Here is an 18,716-nt window from a genome sequence, read left to right on the forward strand (position 1 = left end):
AGAGAGAGAGAGACAGACAGAGAGAGACAGAGTGAGAGAGAGACAGGCAGACAGAGAGAGAGACAGAGAGTGAGTGAGAGAGATAGACAGAGTGAGAGAGAGAGACAGACACAGTGAGAGAGTAAGAGAGACAGACAGAGTGAGAGAGACAGACAGAAAGAGTGAGAGAGAGAGAAGAGAGAGAGACAGACAGACAGAGTGAGAGAGAGAAGGACAGACAGTGAGAGAGCGAGATAGAGTGAGTGAGAGACACCTATATAGAAAGACTGATAAAAAGAGCAAGAAATAGAGACAAAGAATGAGACAGACAGTTAGAGACAGGGAGACACAGACAGAAATACAGAGAGACAGACAGATAGTGAAAGACCAAAATAAAGGCAATTAGAGGCAGACAGGTACACAGAGACTGACAGAAAAATTGTGAGAGAGGCAGAGAGAGACAGACAGACAGAGAGGTAGACAGTAACAGAGAGTGATACTCACGTCTACGATGAAGAAGTCCAGCCAGCACCACGCGTTAGTGAAATATTTGACGAATCCGTAAGCGACCCATTTGAGCAGCATTTCCAGGATGAAGATGTAGGTAAACACTCGATCTGCGTATTCCAGAATGATCTGAATGGTTTTCCTCTGCTCTATATACACATCTTCAAACGCCTGGCAGAGAAACACACACAAACACCACCACTGAGGGGAACATCACAGCCGCACAGCTTTACACACCACACTGCAGCATTTACTACAGCCATCACCGACACAGTCCGTAAACACAGCCATCACCGACACGGTCCGTAAACATAGCCATCACCGACGCGGTCCGTAAACACAGCCATCACTTTCGCTGTTCATAAACACAGCCATCACCGACGCCGACCGTAAACACAGCCATCACCGACGCCGTCCGTAAACACAGCCATCACCGACGCCGTCCGTAAACACAGCCATCACCGACACGGCCCGTAAACACAGCCATCAACGACACGGTCCATAAACACAGCCATCACCTTCGCCATCTGTAAACACAGCCATCACCGACGCGGTCCAGAAACACAGCCATCACCGACGCGGTCCAGAAACACAGCCATCAGCGACGCGGTCCAGAAACACAGCCATCAGCGACGCGGTCCGTAAACACAGCCATCAGCGACGCGGTCCGTAAACACAGCCATCACCGACGCGGTCCGTAAACACAGCCATCACCGACGCAATCCGTAAACACAGTCATCACCGACGCGGTCCGTAAACACAGCCATCACCTTTGCCGTGCGTAAACACAGCCATCAATGACGCAATCCGTAAACACAGCCATCACCGACGCAATCCGTAAACACAGTCATCACCGACGCGGTCCGTAAACACAGCCATCACCTTTGCCGTGCGTAAACACAGCCATCAATGACGCAATCCGTAAACACAGCCATCACCGACGCAATCCGTAAACACAGCCATCACCGACACGGTCCATTAACACAGCCATCACCTTTGCCGTGCGTAAACACAGCCATCAACGACGCAATCCGTAAACACAGCCATCACCGACGCGGTCCGTAAACACAGCCATCACCGACGCGGTCCGTAAACACAGCCATCACCGACGCCGTCCGTAAACACAGCCATCACCGACGCCGTCCGTAAGCACAGCCATCACCGACGCTGTCCGTAAGCACAGCCATCACCGACGCTGTCCGTAAACACAGCCATCACCGACACCGTCCGTAAACACAGCCATCACCTTCGCCGTCCGTAAACACAGCCATCACCGACGCGGTCCGTAAACACAGCCATCACCTACGCTGTTCGTAAACACAGCCATCACCGACGCCGTCTGTAAACACAGCCATCACATTCACTGTTCGTAAACACAGCCATCACCGACGCGGTCTGGAAACACAGCCATCACCGACGCCGTCTGTAAACACAGCTATCACCTTCGCTGTTCGTAAACACAGCCATCACCGACGCCGTCTGTAAACACAGCCATCACCGACGCCGTCTGTAAACACAGCCATCACCGACGCGGTCCGTAAACACAGCTATCACCTTCGCCGTCCGTAAACACAGCCATCACCGACGCGGTCCGTAAACACAGCCATCACTTTCGCTGTTCATAAACACAGCCATCACCGACGCCGTCTGTAAACACAGCCATCACCGACGCCGTCTGTAAACACAGCCATCACCGACGCCGTCTGTAAACACAGCCATCACCGACGCCGTCTGTAAACACAGCCATCACCGACGCCGTCTGTAAACACAGCCATCACCGACGCCGTCTGTAAACACAGCCATCACCGACGCCGTCTGTAAACACAGCCATCACCGACGCCGTCTGTAAACACAGCCATCACCGACGCGGTCCGTAAACACAGCTATCACCTTCGCCGTCCGTAAACACAGCCATCACCGACATGGTCCGTAAACACAGCCATCACCGACGCGGTCCGTAAACACAGCCATCACTTCCGCTGTTCATAAACACAGCCATCACCGACGCCGTCTGTAAACACAGCCATCACCGACGCCGTCCGTAAACACAGCCATCACCAACGCCGTCCGTAAACACAGCCATCACCTTCGCCGTCCGTAAACACAGCCATCACCGACGTGGTCCAGAAACACAGCCATCACCGACGCGGTCCATGAACACAGCCATCACCTTCACTGTTCGTAAACACAGCCATCACCGACGCGGTCTGTAAACACAGCCATCACTGACGCCGTCTGTAAACACAGCCATCACCAACACGGCCCGTAAACACAGCCATCAACGACACGGTCCATAAACACAGCCATCACCTTCGCCATCTGTAAACACAGCCATCACCGACGCGGTCCAGAAACACAGCCATCACCGACGCGGTCCAGAAACACAGCCATCAGCGACGCGGTCCAGAAACACAGCCATCAGCGACGCGGTCCGTAAACACAGCCATCACCGACACGGTCCGTAAACACAGCCATCACCTTCGCTGTCCGTAAACACAGCCATCACTGACACCGTCCGTAAACACAGTCATCACCGACACGGCCCATAAACACAGCCATCAACGACACGGTCCATAAACACAGCCATCACCTTCGCCGTCTGTAAACACAGCCATCACCGACGCGGTCCAGAAACACAGCCATCACCGACGCGGTCCAGAAACACAGCCATCACCGACGCAGTCCGTAAACACAGCCATCACCGACGCGATCCGTAAACACAGCCATCACCGACGCGGTCCGTAAACACAGCCATCACCTTCGCTGTCCGTAAACACAGCCATCACCGACGTGGTCCAGAAACAAAGCCATCACCGACGCGATCCGTAAACACAGCCATCACCGACACGGTCCGTAAACACAGCCATCACCTTCGCTGTCCGTAAACACAGCCATCACCTTCGCTGTCCAGAAACACAGCCATCACCGACGCGATCCGTAAACACAGCCATCACCGACGCGGTCCGTAAACACAGCCATCACCTTCGCTGTCCGTAAACACAGCCATCACTGACGCCGTCCGTAAACACAGCCATCACCGACGCGGTCCGTAAACACAGCCATCACCGACGCGGTCCGTAAACACAGCCATCACCGACGCGGTCCGTAAACACAGCCATCACCCACGCGGTCCGTAAACACAGTCATCACCGACGCGGTCCGTAAACACAGCCATCACCGACGCGGTCCGTAAACACAGCCATCACCGACGCGGTCCGTAAACACAGTCATCACCGACGCGGTCCGTAAACACAGCCATCACCTTCACTGTCCGTAAACACAGCCATCACCAACGCCGTCCGTAATCAGGTATAAATAAAACCCCAATCAGATGGTATTTTGACATTTAAATTAAAACAGAAAATGGTTTGTAAATAACATTTACCTGTATTACACTCCAAACAACACAACAGCACACTGTTTTACCTCATGATTTTTTTTCTAAATAAACATTTTAGTTTTGATTCCTGCATCACATTTCAAAAATGTTGTTACAGTAAATCATTTCCCACTTTATAATGTTTATAATGTTTATAACGTTCCCGTTCCTTCTCCCGACACTTAAAAGCTGTTTATGGACTGAAGACTCCAAGTGATGAAGTGTATCAGGTGTTATTTTTGTCCCGTTCTTCCTGTAAACAGGTCTGAAGGTGTGGAACAGTTCGGGGTCGTCACTGTCATATTTATCATTTCTAAATTCTCCACACATTCTCTATTGGGGACAGAGGGGACACGCCCTCTTCTTCCACAGCCACGCCTTTGTAATGTGAGCAGAATGTGGTTTTGTGTTGTCTTGTTAATCTCCCTGGAAAAGACGTCGTCCTGAAGGCAGCAGATGTTGCTCCAAAATCTCAGTGGACTTTTCCGCATTAATGCTCCATCACAGAAGTGTAAGTTACCTTCGCCAAGGGCACTGACCCAACACCATACCATGACGCACCCTGGCTTTTGGACTCGTTCCTGTAACAGTCTGGATGGTCCTTTTCCTCTTCAGAGCACACGGTGTCCATTTCTTCCAAAAAAGACCTGGAACACTGATTCGTCTGACCACAATACCCGTTCCCACTGTGTGATGGTCCATCCCAGACGCCTCCGAGCCCAGAGAAGTCGACGGCGCTTCTGGACACCGTTAACATAAGGCTTCCTTTTTGTACAGTAAAGTTGTAACTGGTGTTTGTGGCTGTAACTCTGTACTGTAACTTGATAAAGGTTTTCCAGAGTGATCCCGAGCCCATGTGGTTCTATCAGCTGTAGATGAATGAGGGTTCTTGATGCCGTCTGAGGGATCGGAGATCACGGGGGTTCAGATTAGGCTTGAGCCCTTTGTCCTTTACGCATTGAAATTCCTCCAGATTCCTTGAATGGTTTAATGATATTCTGCACCGTAGAGGGTGAAAGATCCAAATCCCTTCCTATCTTTCTTTGAGGAACATTGTTTTTAAACATTTCAATAATTTTCTCACGCATTTGTTGCTAAACTGGAGATCCTCGGCCCGTCTTTACTCCTCAAACACTCTCCTGGATACTGGATACTGTCCACACTTTCCTGGAGACTGATTTTGTAGTAAATCATGATTACAGTCACCTGTTGACATCACATCATTATTTAATTGTTGTACCTCATTACTGGCCCTGTTTTCCCCGTCCCAACTTTTATTGGAATGTGCTGCAGGACTGAAACGCAGGAATGGGTGGATATTAACAAATGAAATGAAGTTGACCAACAAAACATGAAATATCTCGGGTTCATTCTGTCTGCAATGAAATACAAGTCAAAGGACATTTACACATCACTGATTTCTGTTTTTAAGTTGTATTTTCTACACCATCCCAACTATTTCTAATTTGGGGTTGGAGAAAATTTGAACATTTTTTTCTGAAGGTACACTTCCCTGTTTTATCCAGTTCCTATTATTATTATTATAATTATTATTATTATTTAGACTTTGTTTTGCATTTTTATTTTCTACATTTTTCTGCTTCTTCGGTTTTATTACTAATAATACATAAGTTAATAATAATAAGGTGAAAAAGAAGAATTATTTCCTAAATGTAAGATAAAGTGTATCAGGTATACACAGAGTTAAATAATATATTCATAACTATAGTTGTTTATGCTATAACAGTCTTCTCCGAGACCAACACAATAACTGGCTAAATTTCTGTTAATTTTTTTCATTATTTTAAAATCAAATTGATAAAATGTCAGGTATACAGTTTTCATTTTCAAGCACGTCTTCTTCTTCTTCTGGCTGCTCCCGATTAGGGGTCGCCACAGCGGATCTTTCGTCTCCATTGCTTCCTGTCTTCCGCATCCTTCTCTACCACACCTGCCACTTTCATGTCTTCTCTCACCACATCCATGTATCTCCTCTTTGGCCTTCCTCATTTTCGTTTCCCTGGCAGCTCCATCCTCAACATTCTCCTTCCCACATGCTCTGCATCTCTTCTCAGGATGTGCCCATTAGGGTGAATCAGTTGCCCTCACTTTCATAAAATCCAATGCATTTGTGTTTGGGTGTTCCTTTTCACCAATAAAGACATCCTGTAAAATTTTTTGACCATATTCAAAAGTCTAATGGTGGCACCATGAGCTTCATTTTTTGCCAAAAAATGCCTATTTTATGTTTTCGCGTAAGGTTTGAATCACAATGTTGGACTCGATTTCTTGTGAGCCAGAGATCATGTTAAGAACCTTTGCAAGGGATTGAGAAGCATTAATGTGATTCATAATACATTTGTATTGTTTAAAAGTAGTTGAACAATGATTCAATGAACAGCTAAAACTCAAACTGTGCTTGATAATATATTTAGAATATGGACTAAAAATGCGTATCTAAGATATTTGGTATACTCTATAAGGTGCCATAATGTTTCATGAAAAGTGATCGAAATTTTGTCATAAAATAGCAGCTTTTTCCATAACTTTGAGCTCCTGGTGCCACCATTAAACTTTTGAATTTTGTCAAAATATTTCACCCAGTGTGTTTTCTTACCAAAAGGAACATAAAAACAAAAATGCATCATGATCGGAGGAACTTTTCATTTTTAGGGGGCAACTGATGCACCCTAGTGCCCATATTTAAATGTATTAAAAGGTTTGGCAGCAGTTCTACAAAGTGACCACCAGGTGGCACTGCAGGCTCACTTAAAACACACAAGCGCGCACACAGTTTGACGTTTGTAGACGGTCCCTAAGTGTCGAGTGTAGAAGGAACTGCTGCAAAATCCACTGCATGTGGGGTTTTACTCAGTGATTGGCGACGGTCCCTGAAAGCCCAGTTCCAAAACCGCAGCAGGGGACACACTGCTGATCTCCAACAGCTGGACAGAGGAACACAGCTGCCTCGATTCACCAGCTCACACCACAGTGTGTTTTTACAAACTCAAACACAATCTACAGCGAGTTTCTGACTGACACACGTCGACCCAGCAGTCTGACGACATCGTCATCATCCTTTTACAGGAACACAGCGAGAACAGCGGAGGAGTGGACAGAACGTCGGTGTGTCACTGGCTACGGCGGAATTGTTCCGATATGGCGGACACGCTGACGTCTCACTCACCTCTGTTCCTCCACCGAGAAGCTCACTGAGGCTTTAACGGGCGTCTCTACGATCACAAGAGTGTTGATTACAACGTGTGTGTGTGTTCTTACCAGAGCCCCTGAGCTGAGCAGGATCATGAAGATGATGAGCGTCTCAAACCAGTTGTGTTCTACGATGAGGTAGCAGGTTTTCCTCAGATACCACCAGTGTTTCCCCCAACCCTCAGTGATGGACACGTCACAGCACTTATACCGCGCCACACAGGCTGAAACACAGACAGTAATGTAGAATATTTCCACTGACATAAAAAAGCAAAAGCCATTTAATTTTTTAAAAACATTTAAATATAATTTTGATAAAACATGAGCTGTTTATTATTTCCAGCACACGTCTACTGCAGGTGTGATTTAAAGGGTGAAATCATAAAAATATAGATATCTGATAAACAATTTGGTCGGTTTTGTGACTTTGGTAAAATTTCATCATCAAATCAAGTGTTAGTCTTCCTCGTTTATGATCTGGTGTGTATCAGCCAGTCGCGTGTTGTATTCTCACTTCTGACACTACAGTTTAAAACAGCGCTCAGACGCAAACAACAAATACGACATTAACGGAAAGATGAGTTAAAAAAAAAAAAACCCAAACGCTTATTATATTTAACTAACACTGATAAACACAGTGAGTAAAAGTATAAAATTCTTTTCAAAAAAGCAATAAACTCCACTCACGTCTTATAAAATCAGCGATTTAATTAAATCTAGTGTTGAGTGAAGTAGCGCATCATTATAGTTTAAAACATTTTGATATGATACTGAATAACTGATGTATCACGAGATACTGTAAATATTTAACAGTTATTCCCCGAAATCGAGTCGTACATGAGCTGATAGCGGACGAGGTGTGTAGCACTGAGATGTACGATGAGATTGAGTGGAATAACTGTTTTATTCTCTCCACATTCACTGGATTTTGAGAAACAGAGCATTTTTATTTCTATTTTTTGCAAATGTGATAAATAAAAACTTTATACAAAACGTCCGACAAAATCATTTCCGCTTAGAATGTAAACAAACCGGCGAAATGACGGGAGCAATTTGTGAAAAATGCGATAATAATAATTCGTGAAAAATTAAAAAAAAAAAACATACGTTCTTACCATCAAATACTTTTATCCCGTATTTTGCTGCTTTTTGTGTGTTTTGGGGTTTTGTTTTCAAGTAGAGTTTTTATTTTGTCCTCGGTTGGTTCAGCAACACGATCCGCCATTTTGTTTTTCTCTACTCACGGTATATGAGCTGATAGCCTAGTAGTAGAGCAGCCAATCAGAGCATACATGTCAACCTATACGGAATGTCCGTATTTTATACGGATTTGATTCAATAAACGTAGTATACGGGCGTATAAATAAAGTTATACGGATTCTTTAAAAAAACTTCAATATTTATTTAGAGCTATAATCAATTCCCACGATGATAAAAGAGCGCATGACATTTACAAACGTACTGTACACCACAGACAGCCAGTAAAGAGTCTTACGAAATCGCGCGTTATCTTGTGGTAGCGAGACTTCGTTCCACTTTTGATCATGCGCACACCGCATTGCGAGAATCCCACCAACCGGGAAGTCACAGACATATAAACATAGACGCCGCCTTCTGCGTAGAATCATACGTCATCCTCGCCGCCATATTGGATGTGGCAAAGTGGAGATTTTTCAGCCGTCTCTGGTATAGCGTCTAGACAGTAGCCGAGAATAAAGATGCCTCATTCATGTGCTGCGTTTAACTGTACCAACAGGTTTACCGTCCAAACGAGATCACATGGGATTACCTTTCACAGGTAAGACTGGAAAAATACTTTTCATTGTATTTGGTCATTATAGCATAATTTTATGAACAGATTTTCCTGACTTTGTGGCTAATATGAAGTCTTGCGCATAATAGCCGCTCGGTGAAACCTGTCTCCAAACAACGAAGTATTTCCTTCGTAACTACGCTGATAACACTTTGTTTTTGTCAAACATTGGAGCTTTGTATTCATTCTGAAGGTTTATTGTTATTAATATTGAATAAAAAGTAACTGGGATATATCATTGTTGATTATCATTCAAATTTTAGGTAAATTATTTTAATTTGCATCTTATATGGATTTTATAAGGGAAATACGGATTTTGGAGGTTGGTTATACAGGTTTGATTGACCAAAGGTTGACCTGTACGTCAGAGTGCACAACTGCTCATATCCAGTGAATGTAGAGGGAATAAATAAATATATCAGTTTCCTAACAAACTGCCAGCAATGCAGTTGTGTTTCATTTAAAAACAAATCCTTTAAAAATCTATTTAATGATAGTTATTTATTATCTACAAAAATAAATCAACACTGAAAAGAAGCTTAATATCACATCTGTCTAAAAAATAAACCTTTTGCATATCAAGACTCAGAATGTGATGCTTGTTACAAAAAATCATCCATAAAAAGATCATAATATTCGCAACATCCCAGAAAAGTGCACTGTGAGAGAACAGACGATGATGTGTAGTGTATCATATCACCGTATCGCCCAGTTCGACTGAAACCATCTCTCATTTATCAGCTCAAGTCTGTCGTTTTTAATTCTCAGGGGTTTGATCAGACTCTCGGCGTCTCCCTGAAGCCCTGATCAGTGTGACGGTACAGGGATGAGTTCGTGCATTGGTTAAACACGAACACTGATTCATCTCCAAACAGGAAGTGATCAGAGGGACGAGTCTCTCACCATCCGTCCAGCAGGGTTCCGGGTCCAGGTACTCCTCCACTACCTCCACCGCCCCCCCATCCTCCTCCTCTGGCTTGATGTCGATAGTGCTGCCCTCCGACGAGCTCGTATCGTACGGCTGAGGCACAGAGACACAGAAACATGCACTCTGATTGGTCAGGAGGTGTTGATTAATTCTCTCTAACAGCAGCTCTGACTGTAGTGTAGGTTTATTTATAATTAACGCACTCGCTCTGATATGTTATGGTTTCTATAGTAATGGCTTGTTCACAGGGGCGTGTCCAACGGACACAACACTGATAATAAACAGACTGATATTCTGGAAGGAGAAACGTGTGTGTGTGAGAGATGTTTCTGGAAGGAGTCTCCAGTGTCAGTGCTGTGGAACAGTCAGAGGTGAAGCTGGAACTTCTTCTTCTTCGCGGTGTCTCAGGAACATGATGGAACAAGCTGCGTTTCCTTTTTCTCTTATTAACTTAGAAAGAGAATAAAGCGAGGCTGACGAGGGAGCGAGTGTTTATCGGTGCTATAACATCAGCAGAAGAACAGAACCTGAGAATAACTCGCTCACTGAGTAAGATGTTCAGTGTAACTATAAATGTAACGGATAAAACGTTATTCTGTAATAAATAAACACTAATTATTACTCTATAACACCATGACCCCAAGATTTACTCCTTATTTATAATCGAATGCTTATTATTTTTCAGATTTAAGAAAACGTTTAAAGGCTTCTGCAGTGCTCAATATCAGAAAAGATTCTTATAGTTTAAAATAAAAACGATATAATGATATCAGTAAACGATGTGTCCTTGACGTGGTGAGACAGTCACAGCGTGTTCGTACAGGCGACTTGGACGTCCGGAACAGCAGCACAGTGTGAACGTCAGAGCCACCGTCTGATCCCTGCACTCAGACAGTCCGATACTAAACCTCTCACAGACACGTCTCCATCTGCAGGGCCTGCATGACTCGGCACTTTTACAAAATCCCTATTGTCAGCACTCACACACACACACACACACACACACACACACACACACACACACACACACACACAGGAGCAGTAATAGAATCAAAGAGCACTCACACACCACCACTGCAGTCCTCACTGACTCAGCCTGGCCAATCACAGACTCGGATCCTCCCAGCTGCGTCCTGATTGGCTGCCTGACATTACCTGTCACAACATTACTGGATCTGTGTTCAGCTCTCGACACGTGTAGTCCAGCTGTACTGGATCTGTCCCTATAAACTGGGTCAAGGTGACACACACACACACACACACACACACCTCTCTTTCTCTCACACTCACAGTCTCTGTGAAGAAACTCGGTTCATGTCTGAGAGCAGAGACAGACGGCGGTAACATGTGCAGCTATAAAGGTGTCATGTAACCCAAACTGTACTAACACTGCCAAACCCCGAGGTGATTAATTTCAGATCACCGCACACCTTGAAGTGTTTTATTGTGCTTTATACCACAGCAGCATTTCACTGACTACACACTCCCCGGCCACTTTAATAGGAACGTGTTGTTGGTTCTAAGCCCCCTGTTCTCGGCTGCAGGAGTGGAACCCAGTGTGTTCTTCTGTTCTGCTGTTGCATGCTGAGATGCTTTTCTGATCACCACGGTTGTAAAGAGTGATTATATGAGTTACTATATCCTTCCTGGGGGGAAAAAAAAACTCGAACCAATCTGTCCATTCCCCTCTGACCCTCTCTCATCAACAAGGCGTTTGTTTCCACCCACAGAACTGTCGCTCACTCGCAGTTTTTCCCCACTTTGATGTTTGAAGCGAATGCAGCAGGTGGATGGATGGATGGATGGATGGATGGATGGATGGATGGATGGATGGGTGTTCCTAATAAAGTGGCCAGTAGGTGTATGTTTAAGGAAAAAAAAATTCCAAATGTGTTCACATCTTCACTGATTTTGTAAGCACCAGTTGGAAAGCTCTGACTCAGAAAGACATGAAGGCATTGTGTGCGTTTCCATGGAAACAATCCATTTCTGAGTCCAAAAAGATGAACAGTTCAGAGTGGAATCACAGAGTCGTCATGTCGTAATTACCACACTGTATTTCCCTCATAAACCCGGAGGGTTCCTCTGTCACGTCTGGCAGAAGCTCCAGTGAGAGGCGTATTTAACTCGCACCTCTGTATGGATCGCTTGCGTTAGATCAGAGACAACGAGTTTAAATGAGCCATGCTGAAGTCCATCAGCTGTAGAAGCAGCTGCAAGAACCTGGGCAGGGAGGCTGCTGGTGCCAGTCATGGTGGTGACTCAGGTGGTCAGACGCTCTGATAGACACCCGTGGTGAGGGACGCTGCCATTTTGAAGTAGCAGCAGTAGTCTTCCGAGGAACACTCATGGAGAAACCATGGAAAAAGACATTCTGTGGCCACAAAGATGTTCTGGAAAACTGTTTGGCACACAGAGTGATGAGACCATGCATGAGCTTTGCTGGGGATAATGCTGAGTGATGAAAGAAGAACTCTAAGGAACTCCTAACACCCATTTAGGAGGCAGTGCCAGAGATCTCTGTTGTCTTGGAGAGCATCTCTGTGGCTCTATGCTGGTTAAAGATCTTCACAGTGGCAAGGCTGCAGGGATGGATGAAGCCTTTGTAAGGGGTATGGAGTATGATAATCCAGTCTCCATGTATCATCTGGGTTTGGAGAAGAGCGATGATTGTGTACGATATGTTGTGGAAGGTACTGCAGGGTGTCTGGGTCACTTTTCATGCGATTCAATCTCCGTATTTTGGGATTTTATTCTTGAAGCATGAGACTAGAGCCAAAGCAGCAGTGTTGCAGATGCTGTCCCAGCCTGTGGTGGTGAAGGAGATTGTGGATGAAGCTGGTCAGTCTACAGACTTATCCTCAGTCATGGTCCCATGCTGTAGAGTAAGAACAAGGCTGTAATCCATAGGTGCTAAAGAAGGCAACTCGACTTGCTTGAAATCCTTTAAGATGTTTCACCTCGCATCCGAAAGGCTTCTTCAGTTCTGTCTGACTAGTGGGGAGTTCCAGGTATTTATCCTCTAGTGGACCAAAAGCAAGCCTAAGGAGAGTCATTGAGGTCACATGGGTCGTTGACCTTCTCAGTCATCCTGTAGGTTGTTAGGGTCACTGGAGGCCAGGTGTGAATGGTGTTAGCAGCCTAGAGGGTCATTATCAAAGCCAGAGGTGAAACATCTTCAAGGATTTCAGGCAAGTCCAGTTGCCTTCTTTAGCACCTATGGATTACAATGACCTGGCTGATGGAGAACCTTCACAGACAAACAAGGCTGTAAGTATAGTCAGCTGAAACGAGGCTTCTCTAAGTGTTGCTGGGTTTGTTCTCTATGATAAGGTGATAATGCAGGAGATCCTCTGGACCAAGAGGAGTGTCCATGTAGCCAAGATTGTCTGGGCACCTTACAGGAATGTTTTGGCTCCCAGTAGTAGAGCTGCATCAGGCACGTCCAACTTGGATGGAGACCCCGGATCAGACTCAGAGCCCAATCTGTGACCAGAGATAGAGGGATGATCTGGACTGACCTTCTCAGCCTGATGCCACCTCGACAAACACCAGGAGAGGAAGAAGGAATATGAACGATTCAGGGACCCTGCTGTCTCTGACAGAACATCAAGCTCTGTTGTATTTCTGTGTGAGCAGGTTTATGGAATTGCTCACATGACCAGAGCTGGATGAAGATGGCGTCTGAATAAAAGATCCAAAGTAAAACATTCTGTAATATGGTCACATTCAGTACATGGAATTGTAATAAGTGACCTGTTCCATAGGTGGAGCTAATAAAGTGGTCAGTGAGTGGATACTCACACGCGCGCATCCGAAAGAAACGAAAGCAATAAAGCAAAACATTACATCATGCCCTGGACTGCGACTGTTCTCTAGCTGAGCAAAGAAGCTCTGAGTGAAGAAGCACTCAGCAGAAGCAGGGAGGCAATAAATCACAGCAGTAGCCGAGCTCAACACTACGGCTGTAGCGCCTACGCAGCGTGAATCTGCGGCGTGATTCCGCCATAATCTACTCTTCCTGACTCCGCACCTTTGTCCTGTTTTAATTCACCATCTTTAATCTAGTCACACATACTGCAGAACTGGAGCCTCAGAGATCACGTGGGCACAGGGAAGGCTTTCCCATCCAGCTGTTTCTTCTGCACTGATGTGTGTAGAAAGGTCCGTTTTTACAAATTACTCTGGTCCATAATTCACTAATATCACCACCGCGCCTTCTTTCCACAAACACAAAGACAGAGCAGAACTCTTCTGACTTCCAGCTCAGCCTTAAAAGTCCTTTAGGATTTCTTACACCTGGCTTTGTTTACTTCAACGTTAAAAGACGACTTCACAAAATACTACACTAAACATTGAACAGCTGAGTTCTCTTATCTGTAGCTACTCAGATGTAAATCAGACAGTCGATGCGTCATCACACTGAACATCAGACAAGTCACACTTACAATTTTAAAATGACGTTACGTTAATGGCATTTAGCAGACACGCTTATCCAGAGCGACGTACAACACACCCAGGGCAGCCTGGGGTTAGGTTCCTTACTTAAGGTCACTTCAGCCATTCCTGCTGGTCTAGGGAATCGAACCAGCAACCTTTTGGTCCCAAAGCTGCTTCTCTAACCATTACGCCATGGCTTCCCGTAAACGTGCAAGTTTGGTTGAATGGGTGCCAATATTTAGTCACTGACCCAAATTCAGCTGATTATATTATTAACTGGTTTAATGTCCAACAATAACAGATTTAAAGCTCTACTGGGTCACGTGTGTAACAGGAACTGTGCTGCATTAAATATTCCTAAAAGCAATTGAATATAAAATAATTATATAACATTCGTTACTGATCTCATGTAATAAGCACAACTGAGCCCTTTTCACCTCCATGTAGAATAAAATAAAATACACTTTCATCACGTTTTCAGCAGACAGACGCGTCAGTGCAGCAACTCGTCAGTGACGCTGTGGTTTTTCAGTCCAACGACCTCAAGGAAAGGAAGAAAGTCACAAAGCAGTGAAGCTGTCTGCAGGAACACCGAGTATGAGCTGAGAGACAGGAATCAAAAAGTCACATGCTAGGAACCATCACCAACACACACGCTTCAAACTCACACACACGGTGACACAATCGCAGCCAAGGTGACCGCGGAGTAAAGGTTCTGATGGTGATTCATGACCTTCATTCTGGGCAATTCAACAGCTCAAGTGCTGTACACTTTCTGCTCTCGACAACATTTTACAGTCAGTCAGTCTGGTTCTGCTCATCGTCTGTTTTCACTTGTAATTTGTGTGTAAATGTTGAATTGAGGTGAGGTGATGTTGTGCTGCCGGTTTACAGTTAATCTCCCGGGTTACTGCTGGTAATCTTTTCTACCATCTGCACACAGAACATGGACCGTGAGCTGGCCTAGTGGTTAGCGTGTCCACCTCTTGGTCAGGAGATCTACGCTGCAATACAGATGCGAGCAGGGAGACAAACTCTCGCGGTTACAAGAGGACCCGTCCCCCCACTGTAACCCTAGCTGTATAGGTGAGAGGTCAAGGGCTATGGAAACAGAGATTGGCACCGTCCAATGCACCTTAAAGTGCATATCCTGGACCAATTTCGATTTATTTTATATGAAAGTCTGTCCCTTTACACGCTCATCCAGAAGGGTAATTTTGCACAAGGCCATCTGTCTACAGCAGAAAAAAATAAAATAACAAAAAGCGTCTGGAAAAATCCCAAGGGAGTCTGGAGCCAGATTCGTGACGTCACGTGCGGAAGCGCCAGCAGGCTGCGCGAGCTTGCACGGGTTCAGTGCACAGCCTGTGTAGACCAAGTTTAGCAGCGAGCGATTTTGCATTGAAATATGGAATTGTCACCTGAGCTTCTAAACCCATGGATTCATGTATCAATGCTCATCTATCTATTGTTACACAAATCATATTTTTTCTAATTACTATTGTGTATTTATATATTTCTTCATTTAGAAGAGTACTGGCTGCTGTAGGCGAAAGATTTCATAAGCTACACACATGGAATCGGCTAAGCAGGGGTGTATATACATTTAATGTGTGTGACGGGTCCCAAGATCTCAAGCCCTGACACGCCGTATATCCCTCGATACATGTGAAGTAAAATGTAAAGAAAACGTGACCTTGGGCGCTGTGTGAGACGGCTGCCTCTCCGGTAGCTCTGTAGTTTTTAGCTCTTTAAACCTCTTTTTTTTCCACCTTTTTACTTTTCTGCTCTTCTTACGAAGACAGTGTGTTTTTCTTCATATCACATGGATATTTTTAACTTTAACACGCAACCAGGAGCCAGTTTTCTCGCTTATTCAGGAGAGGAGCTGCTGGCCCTGAAAACAATGGGACGAGCCGGGATACGACACCCCATCCTGGTGGAGCTGAGGAGGAAACCCAGGGGCTGCAAAGCCGGGGCTAAGCTAAAAGCTAGGCTAACGGACAACTGGCGGTGCTACAAACCATCCATTCCCTCTGTTATCATGGGGAATGTGAACTCGCTGCCGAATAAAGTCGACGAGCTATCCGCACTGAACAACCAGTGGATTTACCGGGAGAGCAGCTTATTTATTTTTACAGAGACATGGCTAACACACCTTGTACCGGATGCTAACGTGGACCTGCGGGGATTCACTGCTGTGAGAGCCGACAGAGACACTAAAGCATGCAGGAAAGGCAAAGGTGGGGGACTCATCATTTACATGAACAACCGCTGGTGTAACCCGGGACATTTCTCCGTAAAGATAGTCATATGTTGCCCGGACTTGGAGTTGCTAGCATCACCATCTGTGTTTCCATCCCTCCGAGGGCAGACGCAGCCGCTGCATGTGAGAGGATTCACTCTGTCACAGCAAGGCTGCAGACACAGCACCCTGAGGCATTTATCATCATTTCTGGGGACTTTAACCATGCTACTTTGGACTCTACTTTGGCTGCATCCAAAGGGATCAATAAAGTTCTGTCTAATCTAATCTAAGTGTATTATCACCCAGCGCTTTCGTGTTGTTTACTTTTGTGTGTCAATAAATAGCATTATCCGTGTACCACACAAACACAGGAACTCCTAATTTAGAGTATAGTCTCTCTTGTTTCTTACCCTGGCAACAGTCAACTTGTGAATTGACGATTTTCTTGGTCTTTTTCTCGGCTCTGCTTTGGTCCTCGGCTTCCGGGTGCCTCGCACGAAGCGCTCCCATTTCTCTCTCATTGTCCGGTCTTTTGGGAAACGATGAGTACTAATCCCATCATGATTGGTGTTGCTACACCCTCCTACGATACATCTGTTAACCATTTTAATAATTACATGATAACGTTGAAGAAATTTGCAGAAAACCACCAGGTCGTTTTCTCATAAACAAACCAGCGCTGACGTAGGATTCAGAGGGAGGCGTCCCACACGCGACGTCACGAAAATCAATGTTTGCCGGGAAATCCAAACGCCAAGTTTTTTCAGAGGCGGACCAATTCGCCTCAAACGGCTTGATTTCAAATGAATTTTTCTGGTATTGCGCAAGGGAAACAAATTGCAGAGAATGCAGAATGTTACAGATATTTGACCAAAGTTTAATATAAAACAGGAGAATTACACTGATCTCGCTCCTGAATTTACCCGTGATATGCACTTTAAGGGGCTAGTTAGTACTGGGATGGGAGATTGCCTGGTCCTGGCACAGGAAGGACTTTGACTTTTGACTTTGACACAGAAGGTGGCTTTACTGTAGGAACAAGTGCACTAAAGTCATCTCAGTGGTGTAATAAAGAACATTTGATTGCATACAGTAAAAAACAAACAAACAAACAAACAAACAAACAAACAAACAAACAAACAAACAAAACCCACAACTCTATTTCATAAGATAATTACTATAATATGAAATATAAAAGCTAATTAAAGTTAACATAAGTTTAAGGGTGGAGATATAGTTGCTTTTTAACCACGCATTCACGTAGACACCCGGCTGCATCATGTACATAATTGTTCACAGACTTGCCTATGTACTCCATGTGTTACTGGAGGATTCCACTAGAGGGCACTAGTGCTGTAGTCAAGTCAACAATCAGAGTGTATCAAGACTGAGACAAGACCAAAACCAAGACTTTAAGGGGTTGAGATCAAGTCAAGACCAGGACCAGATCAGTGTGTGTGAAGAGGGGTGGGGGAGGGGCGACAGCCGTTAACAGTAACAAAAATTTCAAATTAGCAACGAGACACATTATCGGTTGCGTTTGAAGCAGGAAGTTTTACATCCAATCACAGAAACAATGTTAACAAATAAATCAGACAATGCACAGGCAGTTTAGTGAAATCCCCACAGCTCTGTGGTTTGAAATAAAATCCTGAGTCCTCTATGTCCAAGACCGCGACAAGACCGAGTAAAAATGCGCTCGATTCCGAGACCTTCAAAAAGTGGTCTCGAGACCGGGCTCGAGTCCTACACCACTCGATGGCACTTCAAAGAACTCAGACCATACAGAACGATCAGATCTGCATGATGTAAACAATAAACATGGCGACACTCGAGGAGGTTATACTGCTTCTACACTGCCCCTACTGGTTAATGTGTGTATTGCATCTTACGGATAGCAGCGAATGCACACAGGATATGTGAGGCAGCCATTTTGTGTACACAAACATATAGTTAGCAAGTATATCTCGGCCCTAATGCTCCTTCGAGACTTTATTTCTTGAAAGATGCAACATGGAATAACAACAATAATATCAAATTAGAAACGAGGAAAATGTCCAGATATTTAGAAGTTAACTTACTTTTATGATCATTTTACACTTCCCTGTACTTAAGATATATTTTTTGCATGTTAGAGACATTTTCACCTTTATTCACAGATGCTACGTTTATTTCCGACATGAAACTCCACCCTTCTCCTGCATGATGCCCA

The 18,716-nt window shown here is 44.8% G+C and overlaps 1 protein-coding gene across 5 annotated transcripts in view; it reads right to left on the reverse strand.

The window, feature by feature from the left end:
* The window catches only part of scn8ab (sodium channel, voltage gated, type VIII, alpha subunit b), a 140,280-nt gene that overhangs the window by 45,979 nt on the left and 75,585 nt on the right, over window positions 1-18,716 (reverse strand). For all 5 annotated transcript variants that reach the window (XM_060920257.1, XM_060920255.1, XM_060920258.1 and 2 more), the window contains exons 17-19: window positions 9,792-9,909; window positions 7,145-7,299; window positions 484-657 (exon numbers count right to left, since the gene is read on the reverse strand). In XM_060920257.1, coding sequence (XP_060776240.1) covers window positions 484-657; window positions 7,145-7,299; window positions 9,792-9,909 — 447 coding nt within the window. The remainder of the gene's footprint in view (window positions 1-483; window positions 658-7,144; window positions 7,300-9,791; window positions 9,910-18,716) is intronic.

Source organism: Neoarius graeffei, chromosome 4, assembly GCF_027579695.1.
Source record: "Neoarius graeffei isolate fNeoGra1 chromosome 4, fNeoGra1.pri, whole genome shotgun sequence".
Taxonomy (NCBI): domain Eukaryota; kingdom Metazoa; phylum Chordata; class Actinopteri; order Siluriformes; family Ariidae; genus Neoarius; species Neoarius graeffei.